The following is a 15,918-nucleotide window of genomic DNA, read 5'->3' on the forward strand; positions in this document are numbered from 1 at the left end:
TTTATTTTCCCAGTTTAAAAACAATGTAACAAATGATAGTCCACTTTAAACAATGCCTCTGTTTTGGACCCCGCATGCCTACCAGTGCCAGTGCAACACTCTCTTCACATTTTGCCCATCACTAGGGTTTAATCTTGATTTATTCAGGGAGGACAAGGACGCAATTTACTCCGTGCAGCATCTTCCCCATAGAAATACAGGGATGGCTCTATCCTTGATGCCTTCCCAGTACAGACCTGTCTCGTCAATCTGTTTCACGGTACTTTATTCTGGGATTTGTTTTTTGGGCTTGTACATGAGTTATAGTATCGGCCGTTCCTACGGGCCTCTTTATAGAGTCTAAAATGGCCATGATTAACCTAATCTTTAGGGATTAGATGTACATGAACACAGTTTCTAATCCTTAAACTTCTAGCAATCATAGGTTCGAAAAACCTGTGGTAATTATTCATGTGGAGTGAAGGAATCCCAAGAAAGAATTGCGAGTTTGGCATGTTACTAAAGCAAGACAAAGTCATACACACGTACAAGAACATATTTTCCAGGCATACCTTCATAGGGATTTACAAATATTCCAACATATCTCTGCTAGTGTTATCGCTAGTGCTAGGAGAGCTACATTATTGACTGACATGCCTTGAAACTTACAAGAAAGGTGGCCAAGTCGTGTAGTTTAATATTAAAATCGCACGAAAAATCACAAGCAGAACTAATTCTCAAGGGTGAGAGATAGGAAAAAGGTAAAGATGATCCTTGCTTTTGCCCTTTTTCTTTTTTTATTTTAAAGTCTTGAGGCCCATGAAATATGCACAAAAGCATGTACATGAAATGTACAAGCAAGAAAGATCCAAAATCTTTCACCATTCCTTTTAGATGGATCTCGGCTTGCTGATTCCAGTGCAACAAGATCATGGATTCACAAAACTTGTGGCAATGAGGCTGTCAATGGGCCAGACAAAGCATTAGCAGGCCCACCTCTTCTTTGAGCCGAGTTGGCAGTTGGTCCGCAATTTGAACCCTTCGTCTTTTACATGGGCTCTCTCCTCAAGTTGTGGGGTCTAGAACCTTTACTTTTGCGACGTTGAAGGATGAAAAAGTTAATCCTTGCTCTTGGTTAGGTTCTTCTTCAGTATCTCAACTACCCTTTCGGATAGACTCTCAGCAAATGTTCCTAACAAAGGTTCCAGTCCTGAAACTTCAACCCTACTCTTGCATGAAATGTGGCTCCCACATTGCACCAGTTCAGCAATTGCATTGAGCTTATTGGCGATTGATGGAAGTAGCTTCCCTGCGTCGCCATATAACTTAGCTCCGGGACTGTTTGATATTTCTTCTGTGGAGACCATAGTTCCTAATTCTGAAAATAAATGGACTGCATTGTCAGCTGCATTGTCCAAATTTATTAATGCTTCCCAGCATGCAGTTAGTCTTTGTTGCAGATTGTTTCCTTCAGCTTCAGGAGTGCGTTCCTTTTGATCCATGGCCTCTGTTAATTTCATGTTTAAAGAATCTTCTGCGAGATCGCAGTTAGTTAATTCACCTTGTGAGAGAGCATGAGTTGAGATCAGCAAGCCCTGTGTTGAGTTCTTTATGTCCTGCAAGAGGCATAAACAGTCAAAACAATTCAATGTAGCGATCTGGGGTTGTCTTTTCTTTGTAGGAAGTAAGAACACATTAATTCCTTGAAGCTGTTCTTGAAACGTCGAAATTTCTTTTCATATGATTGATTAAGTGCTTCATAATTTGTCTGGATAATACATTGAACCAAAAGAAACATATCCATCTTCAACACATCGTACTTGAATTATCCATAGAAAAAAAAAACGCAAATATTGTTTCTTAGATATAATAAAACAAAACCCCACACGTAATCATCAAAACCTTTACCTTCTACTTTCTAGTTTTCACTTTTTCCAAGGTCTGTTAATTTAAGTACAACAAAAGAACATGAACCATGAGGATTTGAAACAAATTGAAAGACAGACCTGTTTAGAAGATTTTCTCTCTTTCTGTTCTTCCGGATTCTGGGTCATTGGATCCTCTAAGGTAATATGCGGGACAGATTCTGCCTTGTAGGTCGAGATTTTACTGTGAAGATTTTGAACAGGTGTGTCAAACAGGCTCTTGCCTCCTCCAGCATAGTCCTGGCGCACCACATATTTTGCAGAGTACCTTCTTCGAACAAAAGGGTTACTTCCGTCCACCTGTAAACAAGATATTACATGGTGAATATCACTGTAAATCTGTAAAGCTTCACGTCCTAATTATTTGGGTCAACGAAACAGTGGTATTGTATTATATTTCCTCTGTCCTGTTATTTTAGTATGTCATCGAACTCTATTTGGATAAATACCTATCAGTTTAATTTCTCACAATCCAATTCTCAAAAAAAGTGGTCAAAATATCTCTGTTCCTTATCATGTAGCAGTTTGTAACATTTGTGCATACCAAAACCCCTGCCCAGTCCCCAAAATAAGTAGAAATATTTTCCACATATACTGCAAAAAATAGTACCAACCTTGCACGTGGTTGATAAACTGCCAAAATAATGCTTGAAAAAATCACTTCCTTCTGACTTCATATGATCAGCTTCGACTTCCATTGCTTCTTGAATTTGGCATCCCGATTTATGTGAATGCAACTGCTCTGTCACATGACCAGCAACTGCCTTATGGCATTTACTTGTACTGTGGATGCCAGATAAATTTTCACCAAGAAAGCCATAATTATTGGAACAGGCATGTCTTTTTGAACTAGCTTTGCGCTCCTCTTTTACAGCAAGGTTAGCTTGCGTGGAAGAGCACTCACCATTACTTGGTATTTCTGTTGAATTTTTTCATACAACAAACCAGTTATAAGAAGAAGAAAGTCATTTTAAAACAGGAATGACTTACAATCTCTAATCATGGACTTTTAATGTTCTATAAACTTGGCCTTCAATAGATGCTTGGCAAAACACCTAGTCAGGAGATGCGTATCATATTATAATCACAGCACCACCATTTAGCTTAATTTAGTAGATTCTGTGAGAAAGCTAAAATGAAAACAAAATATTAAATCACAAACAAGAGGGGGAACTGATCTACCTCAAATTAAAAGGTATAAACTCCGAGCCAATCCTTTTTCCATGTCAGCAACACAAAAGGATGGCCAGTATTTACCAGACAAATGTTCCAACAAACAGCAATATCAAGCTTAAAATGAAATCCCCTAGCACATGATTCAAGCAAGTATAGCTAGTATTTTCCACAACCACAAGGGTCATGACACAGACAGGTAGCAACGAAAGAGAGAACAATGTGATAGAAATGCAAAAGTGGGGGCAATAAAAATAGCTCTCTCTGCACCTAGAACCTTTTTTCCACAATCACAAGGATCATAACACAGACAAATTTGATTATTTAGGCAAAAGGTCTATCAAACCAACTTCATCAATACACCAGATAGAATTTTACTTCAATTAATGATCGAAAGAATTGCTACTGTAAATTAAACCAGCGATGACACAATGGCTCAATTTGCAGACAATGATGTCACCTAGCTAGCACCCATTGAGTTTATCAGTGTTTCGAGACAAACCGGATAAATATGCTTCCTCCAAAGTCATTGTGTAGCCTGCTGGAGTACTTAATAACTAGTACCAGTGTGCTCCATAATATTGCGGTTCTTATAAAAATAACTATCCTAATGGGTTGGGAAATCACATTTACTGACAAGCACTGAGTAGGAGACAGTGAAGGAATGTTGACACAACCACGTGAATTCATGACAAGGTGATGCATAAAGCAACTTAAGGTCATAAAAGTGTGCTACTTGATATCTGTATCCCCTCTGGTCAACATAATATTTCCTAGAGAAGTTACGGTAGGCTTGGTTTGAAAACTGTCATATTTATCCTCTGTGCCAGCTTTGTTCATCAAGAAAAGTGACTAAGATGTCATGTGGGAGAATAAGATCAGCCTTACTCGAATTTGGTGAGGCAACTAGCATGTTCGGATCTGCTAAATGAGGCATCTCCGGAGAATTGAGTGGATCCAAACATACAGTATAAACGTTGAGCCAACGTTTGTCCATGGCAAAGCAACTGAAGCACAAATGTGGCAATGAGAAGGAGAGAATAGAGTGCCTACTATTTCCAACAAATAGTTAATTGACATCACTACTGCATGCTTACCTAAGAGTATCTAGAGGCGTTGGTGAGCTTTGGTTGTTTTCACTAGCAGAACTTCCAGATAAGCTACTGATGTATGAATCCCTGCTTCCCACAACAGTACCGAGTGGACTTTGAACTTCTGGGCACAATGCACCACCTTCCCCACCGTCAACATCCGGAGGGCAAGTTTTTAGTTCTGGTTGCTGCTGTGGTAGGCATCAACAGTAGGAACCATCAAGGAGAAGATAGCAATCAGAATAAAAAATGTACAGAATATCTACACTTCATGAAACTTGCTATAGAGCTAGAAGAATGAGTACAAACTTCTTGAACAGATAAAGTAAGGGATTTACTTTTGGAAAATAATTCCAACTGAAAGTTTAAGAGTTTTTATTTAGCGGAATCAACAGCATTTGATTGATGAACAACTTAACTGAATATACATGGTATATGAAGTCCTAATGTTTATAATGTTGTGAGTTACTACTGATGCCATAACAAGTATGGTCCATTGTTTTCTTAAACATCTCAAACCAGCACAGATATCCGTTATCCAGTACATTCTTAAATTCTATATATAAAAAAATTATTTCTGGAGATTAATGAAGTTCAAAAGTCTCGCTTAAAAGTGTGCTAAAATGAAACATGTTGGGATAAAAATCCTGAAGTGAAATATTATAATGCAAGCAAAGGTGCGAAAAGGAATATGAAATTTGATTTTATTAACAAACAAAAAACCTAACAACACATGTTTTCATATTTGTATGTTGAGGTCCTATAAAATTACCTGAAATGAAGTGAAATCTGGATTTTTTGAAACACTATTAGAGCCTTCAACTTTAGCTTGTGCCCATCTTGGAAGTCTCGAAATGCTAAATCTAAACATTGAGATCCGTGGAGACCGCTCTCCTTGATAAAACTTTTTTTCTCCAAATTGATTGGAGTTTTCAGGCAAAAGTATTTTTTCAGCATTGTATGTGCATTGCTGGTCTTCTGCTTCAGAGAACACGATTTGATTAAAAGCAGATGGTGGGCCCAGGTCTTTTGGGGACAAGGGAACAGCATTTTCCTTCATTCGCTGCAGCATCCTGGAAGACATACGACTCGGTAGTTTCCACACAAAAATACAACTATCGCCCCCAACCTGACAACAAAGTTAGGGATGCGTGCATCATATGAGAAAGGAAAGGCTATGCAAAAGCCATGTTAAAAAAAAAAAAAAAAAATTATTTTTGCTAATCAGAAAAATAAAAATCAGTGATCTTAAAGGGGATCATTGGATGGTGCTGTCAAAAAGGTCTTCAGCTAACGAATCGCATGCATGCAAGCCCACACGTCTTGCCATACCAACATGAATGAATTTTCCTGTCTACCCTTAGATCTCTACCTATGTGCAAGTAATGAGAAAAGTTCAGAAGGAACGGTTCCTATTTATCCTCATGCTATGTTATTCAATCAATGACGATCCAATATAGATGCTTTTCAAATCAGGTAAACCTCTAACATGAACCAGAAAAGTGTCATATGATTATTCAATCAATGACGATCCAATATAGATGCTTTTCAAATCAGGTAAACCTCTAACATGAACCAGAAAAGTGTCATATGATTATTCAATCAATGACGATCCAATATAGATGCTTTTCAAATCAGGTAAACCTCTAACATGAACCAGAAAAGTGTCATATGATTATAATTTGAACTGATTTATGTTGAGAGAGGCAGTATTCTGCATCATTAGATTATAGAAGCCTGATGACTCATGGTGATGAAGCTACAAATATATGCATAATTATGAGTTGGTTGAGTACAGAAGATTCCATAGACATGATGCATGTTAATCAACAACTAATAGGCATGATAAGGACTCACAGATACCACATGCTTGCAGTCAGGCAAAAAGATCACACCAGTTATTACTTCACCATGTCCCACAGCTCGTGTGACCAACTCTCCACTGATTGCATCATACATGCACAAAGACTTGTTAGAGTAGGAGCATGCCAAATAACTGCAGCTTGGGTCCATTGAGACCTGTAAAACATGATTACTCTCAGCTTCTGAACATGATGATGCTGCATTGCCAAGCTAATCATTAATGTAACTCACCTTTATTGGGTCTCCAAAATCTTTATCCTGCTTGAATGATCTAGTTAGCTTCCCAGAAGCAATGTCGAATGTGTTTATCTTCTTATCCTGTTAGGAGATCAACTAAATCAATAACCATGCAAGTTCTGGCATCCAAAAATTAGAGGACTTTGCTACTTGAGTCATAGGCTGCTAAATCAACAGATGCTTTGTTTGCATAATGTAAACACATGGGGAGCAGTTTGATTGGGTGCACTTAAACCGGTAGTGGACACTGGAAGTTCCACTTCCCACTCATCATAAAATAATTCACTTCTGTTTAGGAAACTTTTAATGTTAGTTACCTGCCCAACTGTAACAACAAACTCCATTGCTGGATCCAAAGCCATGTCATACACGGTTCCATGAGACGCCATTTGATGATGACGTCGAGAGATCTTACAACAGCTCTCCGCAACACAAACATCTCGGAACACCAGTGACCTATTGAAAGAAACAACAAGGTCAACTATGAAAGAGCACCAGCTAAAAAATGTAATAGCAGTCATAATTTGTCTTAAAACTGACCTAATGCATGAAAAAAAAAGTTAATTTCAAATGCCAAAATAGATTGATTTCATTCCATTTTTTTTTTTTGCAAGCTCTCATGAAAATTAAAGTTTCAAAGGTTTCTTAGTGCATATAAAAAAGTGAATATGTAGCGGCCTACCTATCAGCACTGCAACTGAGAATCTTATGACCATGGAAAGTGAGTTTTACAGATGTCACGGCGGCTGAATGGTCATCAATATTTCCAATGAGATCAAAATTCCTGAAAAGTAGAGGAAACCTAATCAACCAAGAGAACAAACAGGCTGAAAAGATCATGAACTAAGTAAAGTTAACCTTTCGACATCATAAAGATGGATAATTCGATCTCGCCCCCCTGATGCGAGGAAGCAATTGCTATCCACCACATCTCCAGAAATAACATGTTTCTTGCTTGACAAGCTGAAGCTCAATGAGAGGATCTCTGCATCATGAATGCCCTGCCAGAATAGCCCATATTTATTCATCCTAAGTCATACTGTACTTAAACTTCCTCTCATGCGAAGACATAACTTATTGGCTTATATTGATTAATTTCTTGAAGTAAGCATTCCAAAATGATAGTTAGGTGCCTAATTTTTACCTGAAAACATGCATAATCAGAAGTTAGTAGGTTATATATGTGAAGATTTCCCTCGCAATCACCAGCAACAAGGTACTTTCCATCTGAACTAGCAGCCATTGACCGAAACCCTTGAGTGTCAACTCCTGCCTCTGCAGTGTCTCGCTCCAAAATCCCAGAACTTACTGCATCAACAAGGACAATGGAGACAGTTGTCCAGGCAAAAACACCAAGATGAGTTCAACAAGTAACTAGTATAAGGCTTGCCACATGATCTTAACATTGTTCATGCATCTGTGCATATACATTTTTAAAGAAGTGTGATGGGCATTGCAATCTTGGAAATTTACCTAAACGTGTGCCGCCCATTTGTTTGGCCTTCAAGGATTGATGATCTGCATCATCCTCTACCAAATTGGATTGCAAAGTAAGATCCCACAACCTAATAGTACCATCTGCCGAGCATGTTGCAAATGAAACTCCACCAGAACAACCTCTTGCAACACATGCTAGAGATGGATCGTGCATGTTTTCACAACAAAGATTCTTGACATCCCAAATGCATGCAGAGTGTGAAACTAATGCATAGCACCTCGTTGCCTGGAAGGATAAGAAAGGTTAGGTTGCAATGAGCTGGCAATCTATGTACAAGTTCCATTAAAATAACTTTGGAAGCCGAACTTGAGCAAGAAGCAATCAACATGCATGGAACAGAAAATAAATGAAATGTATAAGCTTTTCAAGCAAATAAACAAGAACTACAAGAACCAAGAATATACATTAAGCAATTACCTCTTTCATATCATGAATATTCCATATATAGAGAGTATGATCTCCATAAACAACCACTACAAAGCACAAAGAGTGGTTATTTTAAGTTGCAATCAAGGTGGATTCACACTAACAAGAAAATAAACACTTAAACGCTTACCCAACTTTTCTGAGGTAGAGAATTGACAAGCAATTGCATCAGGCAGAGCAGGCACAAGTTGAGAATCCTTTTCAGCTTCTGTCGTCTGAAAATTAAAATTAGTGTCCCCCTGGAAACTTTTGGCATTTGAATATAGCAGAGTTCCGGCATGATTGAGTGTCTCACTAGTAAAGAGTTTTACAATTCCATTACAACAAGCACAAGCAATGAGCTTATCGGATGCAGATAGTGCATAGCCTTGTTCTACCTGCAATTTAAGATTTAAAATTGTAAAACAAAGAGCTGAAATCAGAAAGAATGATGTATTTAACAGACATTGTGCAATTTTGATTCTTTCCCATTCAGAAAGCTTTAATCTATCAATACAAAACTTAAAGTACCATCAATCCAGCCATTGTAATTTATGGGTCACAACACAGCATTCAGAATAGAAAAATTGAAATTAGGTCTATGAAGAATTTATTAGGTTGTGACCCCTGTGCTTCTATACAATCAGAATCAACTCCTGGGGAATCAAATCACAATCTACCTTTGCTAAGACAGAAGGTGATATCTAGAACCCATCATGAATGTATGAGATAATTATGTAAGCACACCTTTAAGTCCACCGTCTTTCTTACTGACAGCCCAGAATCCACAAGGCATAAAGTACCTGTAAATAAAAGAAGCAGAATTGGACTAACATCAAGAACTCCAGTGCATTAAACATCATAGAGTGATGGTATAGGAAATCCAACCTTCATCCGTCAACACATAAATGGGAAACAAATCACCAACTTGTTCAGCTGTGGCAGGACTATTATTCATCCTGATTGCAGATGTGACAGAAATGAATGAACTTCCTTTCTGAGGTCCAAGATTAACAGGTTTTCCATGCATTGCAAGTGATCCTGTCCCATTACTTAAGCGAGTCCCTGGAGAAGATCCAACTGTCCAGAATTTCAAGTGCTTTTTTCCAGCAGTTACAATGAATTTCGCATCGGACGAGAAGCTCACAGATGTAACAGCAGAACAAGATGAACTTGCTTTAAGCTTGGTCACCAAAATCCCACTTCTCCAATCCCAAAGATATATGTATCCTCCAACCGAAACAACATGTTCTCCTTGAAATACCCAAAAAAAAAACAAGAAACACGTATGGATAAAATTTATAATAAGCTGTGAGTCTGTGACAGGAACCACTGAGAAACAAAAGCATCAAATTGATTGATTGGAACTAACCGTTGGGTGAGAAAGCAATACATTCAACTCCATAAAGATGACCCTTCAGTTCAGATACAAAACTCATGGTCGAACAGTCCCACACTAACACTGCAGGTTGATTCCCAGACTGCAAAATCATATCAGATGCATACAGATAGAAAAACACCTTTCTTAAATCACAACCTAACTTCTTTGAAAAACTTGTTAAACACATATATCTTGAATTAAACATAATATTTTATCCGATTACAACCCGGACTTTTAATCACCAATTTATACCATTATGATCACTTAATTTTCATTCAAAATCACGAAAGCTCCTCCTACTATCATAAAAATTCGAATTCAATTCGCAATCACGTCTAATTGGTTGTAATCCATTACAAGATAATTAAACAAATAACATAAACTATTCAAATTAAAAAATCAAATTTCTATACCTCTCCAGCAGCTATGAACCGGCCATCACGTGACATGGCAACACAAGTCAAGGGTTTGGGCGGTCTGTGAGACACCAAGAGATGCGATTGAGTAGTTAAATCCACATTGTAAACAACCACAACACATCCTGCAACATAAGCAAATCTTGCCGTTGATGTATTTGAAGCTAGTCCGTTAGCATTCTTCGTTGTTAATCCAATAATTTCTTCCAAAACTAGCTGAAAATTTTTGAAAAACGCCAGAATTAGGGTTTATAAAAAAAGTTGGGGATTATGAGGGAATCTTTATAATATTAGTAATGGTTCTTACCTTTGAAGATGACGATGTTTCTGATTTCTTGAGTTTGCGATTGTTGATTTTCATTTTTATTATATTATTTTCAGAAAAAGAAAATCGTGATGCGAGAGAGGGAGAGAGAGAGAGATTTTTTGACGACTAGAGAGATTTTACAGGGTAGGCCGTAGCCGTTAGGCTTTTTGAAGAGGAATGAAGCGGGAATTCTCTTCAAAATTGTAAATGAGAGGAGTTTTTATTAAATTATGCGTTACATATTTCAGGAAAATTGCGTTTGTTTGTTGGAGATAGAATTTTTTTCAGAAAATGATTGGAAATTCTTTTTTGATGTTTATTTTGTATGAAAAATAAGTTTTTTTTATAACAAGTAAATGAAAAAAAGATAATGTATAAGAATATACAAATATTACGTATGAGCAGGTATAAATATTAAAAAACAATTAAGAATATGTATAAATTATTAGATTAGTACTGTAATTTCTTCTAGATTTTTCTAAATATTTAACATTTCTTATTACATGTATATTTATTGTCATAATAAATAATCATTCTATTATATTTTGTGTTCTCATTCAATATAGAAAGTACTATATAGAAAGTTCACATTATCTCATGGTTGAGTTTTTTTTTTTTCAACATAAAACAATTATGTTTAATCAATGCCAGTATTTTTAAAGAAACTAGAAAAATCTATAACTCTAGTCATTGACTTGGTTGAGTTCAATAAATTCGATTAAATTAATAATATGATAAAAAAAATCATTAATAGTAAATAAAGCAAGAAAATTTTTTTTTACAATAATTAACAATAAAAAATAAGTTATTAATATCATATCAGGATGAGAAGAAAAAAAAACTCATTGGAAACTCATAATCTCTTTGATGTGGACATCGCTCCACCACTAGAAAATGCTCACTAAGATAGTTCTAACACCACCGTGAAAGGCTGCGCGATGATACCAAAAAAAAGACGCACGCACCGTTAAAGCAATGACCTAAAAAGCAAACCAAATAAAATATCATGAAGTGGACATGTCATACTTAACTTAATTTAATTTAATTCAAAAACAAGGTTTCTTTTTAAAAAACTAAATTTAAGAAAGAACGGCAAATAAAAAGGCTCAATATAACCTGAGTCATTTTTAAAACTAGTGAAAATCTATAAAATAAAAAAAACAAATAACGAGGTCCAATCTCTGATTAAATAAGTGTCGAGGGCTAAAACTGAGAAAACATTAGTTTAAAAAAAGAAAGTAAAGAAAAAAGCAAACACAAGTGAATCTCCTAGACCTAAGTTAATCTTCCAAATTCACAACCCATGAAATCCTAGATCATGACTCAATTAAAAAGCTCAATTCCCAACTAATTTAATGTTGAATGATGAAATTAGAAAAAAAACAATTTAAAAAATTTATCAAGGTGAAAAAAATAACAATGGAAAGAATATGATCAAATCTGATAGGAAATAAAATTGAAGGATGATGAAATCATAAAAAAAATATCTTCAATAAAACAAATAGCAATAAAAAAATAGGGATCAAATCTGAGAAAAAAAAAATAGAAAACAATTCCAAGTTTATATATTATTTCAAGTAATCAAAAGAACATTGAAAAAATAAAGTGAATGGTTATTTTGAAAATTTAAAAGGTCAAGTGTAAAAATCAAGAATAAAAGAGAAAAGAAAGGGGAGAAAGGTCACTGGCGCCAAACTGGAGGTCAGTTGGCCACACGTGTTGCCTAAGAATTGAGAGGCCATTGAGACGATTCCAATGTTGCCCCATAAACCATTATTTGTATGTTGAAGACCCCTTTATGTGCTTCCCGAATGGCATGACAACAACCTACATTCTGACGAGTGCAACACATCAATCACATTTTAAATAATATTATTTATATTTATTAAAATATAAAATTGTCCCTAATTCAACTTGATTATAACAAAAAAAAAACTATGATGAAAATACAAAATAAAAAATTATTTGTAAATAAATTTTGATTTTAAAGGCTTTTTAGTCATTTCATTGTACTTTAAAAAATAAAATTATGAAAAAAAACCCTTAGATACTAGTTTAAAAAATGATTTTAAGGATAATTTAGTCATTTTAGTGTATTTTTAAAAGTTAAAAAAAAACTTATTTATCCCTTATTAATATGATAATGATTAATGGATCCTTGTAAAAAGATCACATTACCATCAATAGTTAGTTCATTGGTTTTTTTGAAAAGTAAAATGGTCATTATACTATTCTAATCTATAATGCAATGTGTCTTGATACACGGTGAAAGATCGACCTCTATTAGTTTTGTTTTTTAAAATTCTCATAATTTAAAAGTTCAATATTTTTCTTCAAGAATAAATTATTTCCTCACTTTTCTTAATTAGCAAAGTGAGCAAATGTTTAAAGAAAATGTTTAGTGAAAGAATATTTTTACACAAAACTAATATAATATTTATTTTTCTTTTTCTCCTAGTATACATAGTTACTAGTGCAAGGTGATGATTTAAAATAACAGCCCATCTAGATGAAACTTTACCTATCATATGCATTATACACTCTAAGCACTCTAATATGATTTGGTTATCAAGCATGGAAGGTTTTGGATGAGAAATTAAGACAATTGAATGAAAATTAAAGAATCAAAATAATTTTTAAATGGGAAATTTACTCATCATGTGCTCATTGTATACTTTGACACTCTATTATTGTTTGGTTATTAGGAATGAAAGGTTTTGGATGAGAAATGAAGAATTTTTAATAAAAATTAAATAACCAAAATGATTTTTTAATGGAAAAATCACATTGAGTTTCTTATAGTTTGATTGTTTTTTCACTTTGCATCTGTATTTTGAAAAATTATACTTCATATTCTTAGTCAAACTAAAATTTCAAACCATGTTAAATGAAATTACTACTCGTGTAAATAATATATTGCAAACCTAAGAAAATGACAAAACACTCACTTTCACTCTTAACTCTCCCTCTCTCTCACCAGGACACTCTCTCTCCATATAACTAAAAAACCTAAATCGAAAAGGATTGTTTAACCAAATTAGATTTTTTTTAATCAAATCTCTTAGAATCCCACGATGTTTGTGGTTGAAGAAGAACAAGTCGTCTCTTAAGATGTTTGGAAGCTCATCTTAAAGTCTAAGATTATTTAAAAGGTATGTTCAAATTTTTTTAACCAAATTGAGATATCAAAATCTGTTAGATGTGTATTTTGTTTATGTTAAATATAGTCACTTGATTAATACATGTGTTATTCTCAATTGATTTAACCATAAATTGCAAAATGCCTAGGGATTTGATGAGTACAGACTAAACCTTTAATAAACTATAATTAATTCGTTTTTTTCTTGGATAATGACAATATTGAGAAAACAAAATATGTTTAGGCTAGTGGGTCACTTGGTTCATCAAACCCTAATTTTAAAATATTGATGCAAAATGTGATTAATTGATATCTAATCATTAGATAACATTTTTTTTTCATTTTTTAACTTGATTAAGTAAGTTTAACCCTAAAACTTTAAAAATCCCCAAATTATAGGTGATTGGTTATTGTTCATTAAACCTTAATTGAATAATATGTGATTATAATTTGTTCACTTGATGTTAAAACCTATTATAGTCTATGTTCAACCATTGTTTAAGATAATTAGGCATGTTTTAAACATTGTTTAACAATATGTAATTTTACATTGTTTATCATTTTAGGATACAAAATGTCATATGTTGTTGCTCACCATGACAACTTGTTATATGTTGAAAAAAAGTTGATGTTATGACTATATTGCTTATATGGACATATTGTTCATGTACAAGCAATTCTTTGGCATAGACTTGTATGGTTTTCAAATAAGGGATGACAAAGGAAATTGAATATTTAATGATGCATCAACGTTAAAGATGTTGAATTTTCACAAAGGCAAAAATGAGATTTATATCTATATTGATGTTCATCATGTTGTTGGTTATCTAACAATGAGGATGCCAAGGTGTTTCATAGGCAAGTTTGATGATAGTAAGAAAACTAGAAAAAATTACTTTAAGGACGTTGATGTTGAAAACAAAGTTATTTTTAAATTTAATGCAAATGATTTGGATTTTAATGGTGATGTTGTTGTTGACATCATTATAAATGTTTATAATATTGGCATGAATATAAATGATGACAGTTTTGGTACTGAAAAAAAAAGTGGAAGGATTGATGTTGGCAATTTAAGTAATGGAAGAAGTGAAAGGCTTGATATTACTTGTAGTGTATACAAGGAAGATGATGATGAGGAGGAAGATAATGACTATATTCCACCCGATGAGAAAGGATTTGAAATTTACTAACAAAACAAAAAATGAATGAATTGATAGTTTAAAAGGTTATTTATGTTTTGGTAAAAGTTTGATACTGCTTGATAATCAAAGAATGAATGGAAAATAAGCAATGACAAGGATGAATTTTTACGTTGGAGCTTTATCATCTCAACACTAACCCGACTAGGTGTATTGATTGAAGTATGTATAAGAACATATAGATTTGATGGGTTTTATCTTGGGTTGTAGTTAGATACTGTGAATAATATTTTATGAATTTATTGATGTCATAGAATGTTCCAACATTAGATTTTACTTTATGTTTAGTGCAACTCAAATACAAATTTTCTAGTGTTATTCATTTCATTTGATCATAATGAATAGTATCATAGTTAGAAATATTAAAATTAAACATACTAAATTAACTATCAATAACAGCTTTATAATTACAAAGATAGTCTTCATATTGTGATTCTTGATGAAAACTCTATATAATTCATCTTTAATTTTCTTCATTTTATCTAGTATTTTATTGATATCATTTGGACCTTCTCTTACTCTAACAATTAATTCATTGTCATTAATAGGTTTGCATCAAGAAATGAATGTATAGTCACACGATTTATCATCATATTTGTAGAATAACTTGTTTTTATTTGCATCTGATTTCGATATCCTGACAATTATTATTATTATTATTATTATTATTATATATATATATATATATATATATATTTGCACTTCCTATTATTGAACTTTAATCAATCCAAGTTGTTTTAAACTTATAGACTAGTAACATTTGATGAATATGATGACATGTATTAAACAACATATGCTATAAATGTTGGGTTATTGTTGACGATGTACATTTTGGATTGTCGTTAGTTCTAAATGAGCTAAATTTTATTTTGGCAATATGTGTTGTGGGCTATTATTAGTTGTAAGTGAGCTAAATTTTATGTTGGCAATATGTGTACTAAGTTTTGGGAGTTAGATTGCACTAATACAATGGTGGATTTTGTGTTGTAATGATGTTGGGTAACTTAATTGAAATGGTGAATAACTATTTAGAAAATTTTATTGGTGTGTTCTTTAATTTGATGACTTGTGTTTACTGGAAATGTTAAGGAATTGACTTTGTTATAAACATGAACGTAATGGCTTTTTATAAATATAAAGTCATTGTCAAAGGGCTATTTTTTCAAAATATTTGCCAGCGGTCACGTGATGGTAATTTTATTATTTTTAAGTGAAATTAGTTTTTTAGTTATTAAGTTTAAAATAATAACAAGCTTGTAACTATTCTAATATTTTTTATTGATGTTTTTTTAGCATCAAAGCTGG

General features: G+C 33.7%; 1 protein-coding gene across 2 annotated transcripts; it reads right to left on the bottom strand.

Moving 5' to 3' along the window:
- Positions 1–525: 525 nt before the first annotated feature.
- LOC133688743 (uncharacterized) lies at positions 526–10,424 on the bottom strand. Of its 2 annotated transcripts, XM_062108342.1 has the most exons (20): positions 10,276–10,424; positions 9,966–10,184; positions 9,544–9,652; positions 9,060–9,425; positions 8,919–8,974; positions 8,323–8,569; positions 8,184–8,239; positions 7,742–7,991; positions 7,413–7,576; positions 7,127–7,269; positions 6,951–7,052; positions 6,586–6,724; positions 6,263–6,349; positions 6,026–6,187; positions 4,941–5,297; positions 4,175–4,359; positions 3,966–4,084; positions 2,519–2,823; positions 1,986–2,204; positions 526–1,595 (listed from the first exon to the last, which is right to left on the bottom strand). In XM_062108342.1, the coding sequence occupies exons 1-20, from the start codon at positions 10,327–10,329 to the stop codon at positions 1,098–1,100; spliced, it is 3,837 nt and encodes a 1,278-aa protein (XP_061964326.1). In that variant the 5' UTR covers positions 10,330–10,424; the 3' UTR covers positions 526–1,097. The 2 variants fall into 2 exon arrangements, with proteins under 2 accessions (XP_061964326.1, XP_061964327.1); XM_062108343.1 differs by lacking the exon at positions 10,276–10,424 and having other exon boundaries at positions 9,544–9,633; positions 9,966–10,092.
- Positions 10,425–15,918: the final 5,494 nt, after the last annotated feature.

This window comes from Populus nigra, chromosome 3 (assembly GCF_951802175.1).
Source record: "Populus nigra chromosome 3, ddPopNigr1.1, whole genome shotgun sequence".
NCBI lineage: Eukaryota > Viridiplantae > Streptophyta > Magnoliopsida > Malpighiales > Salicaceae > Populus > Populus nigra.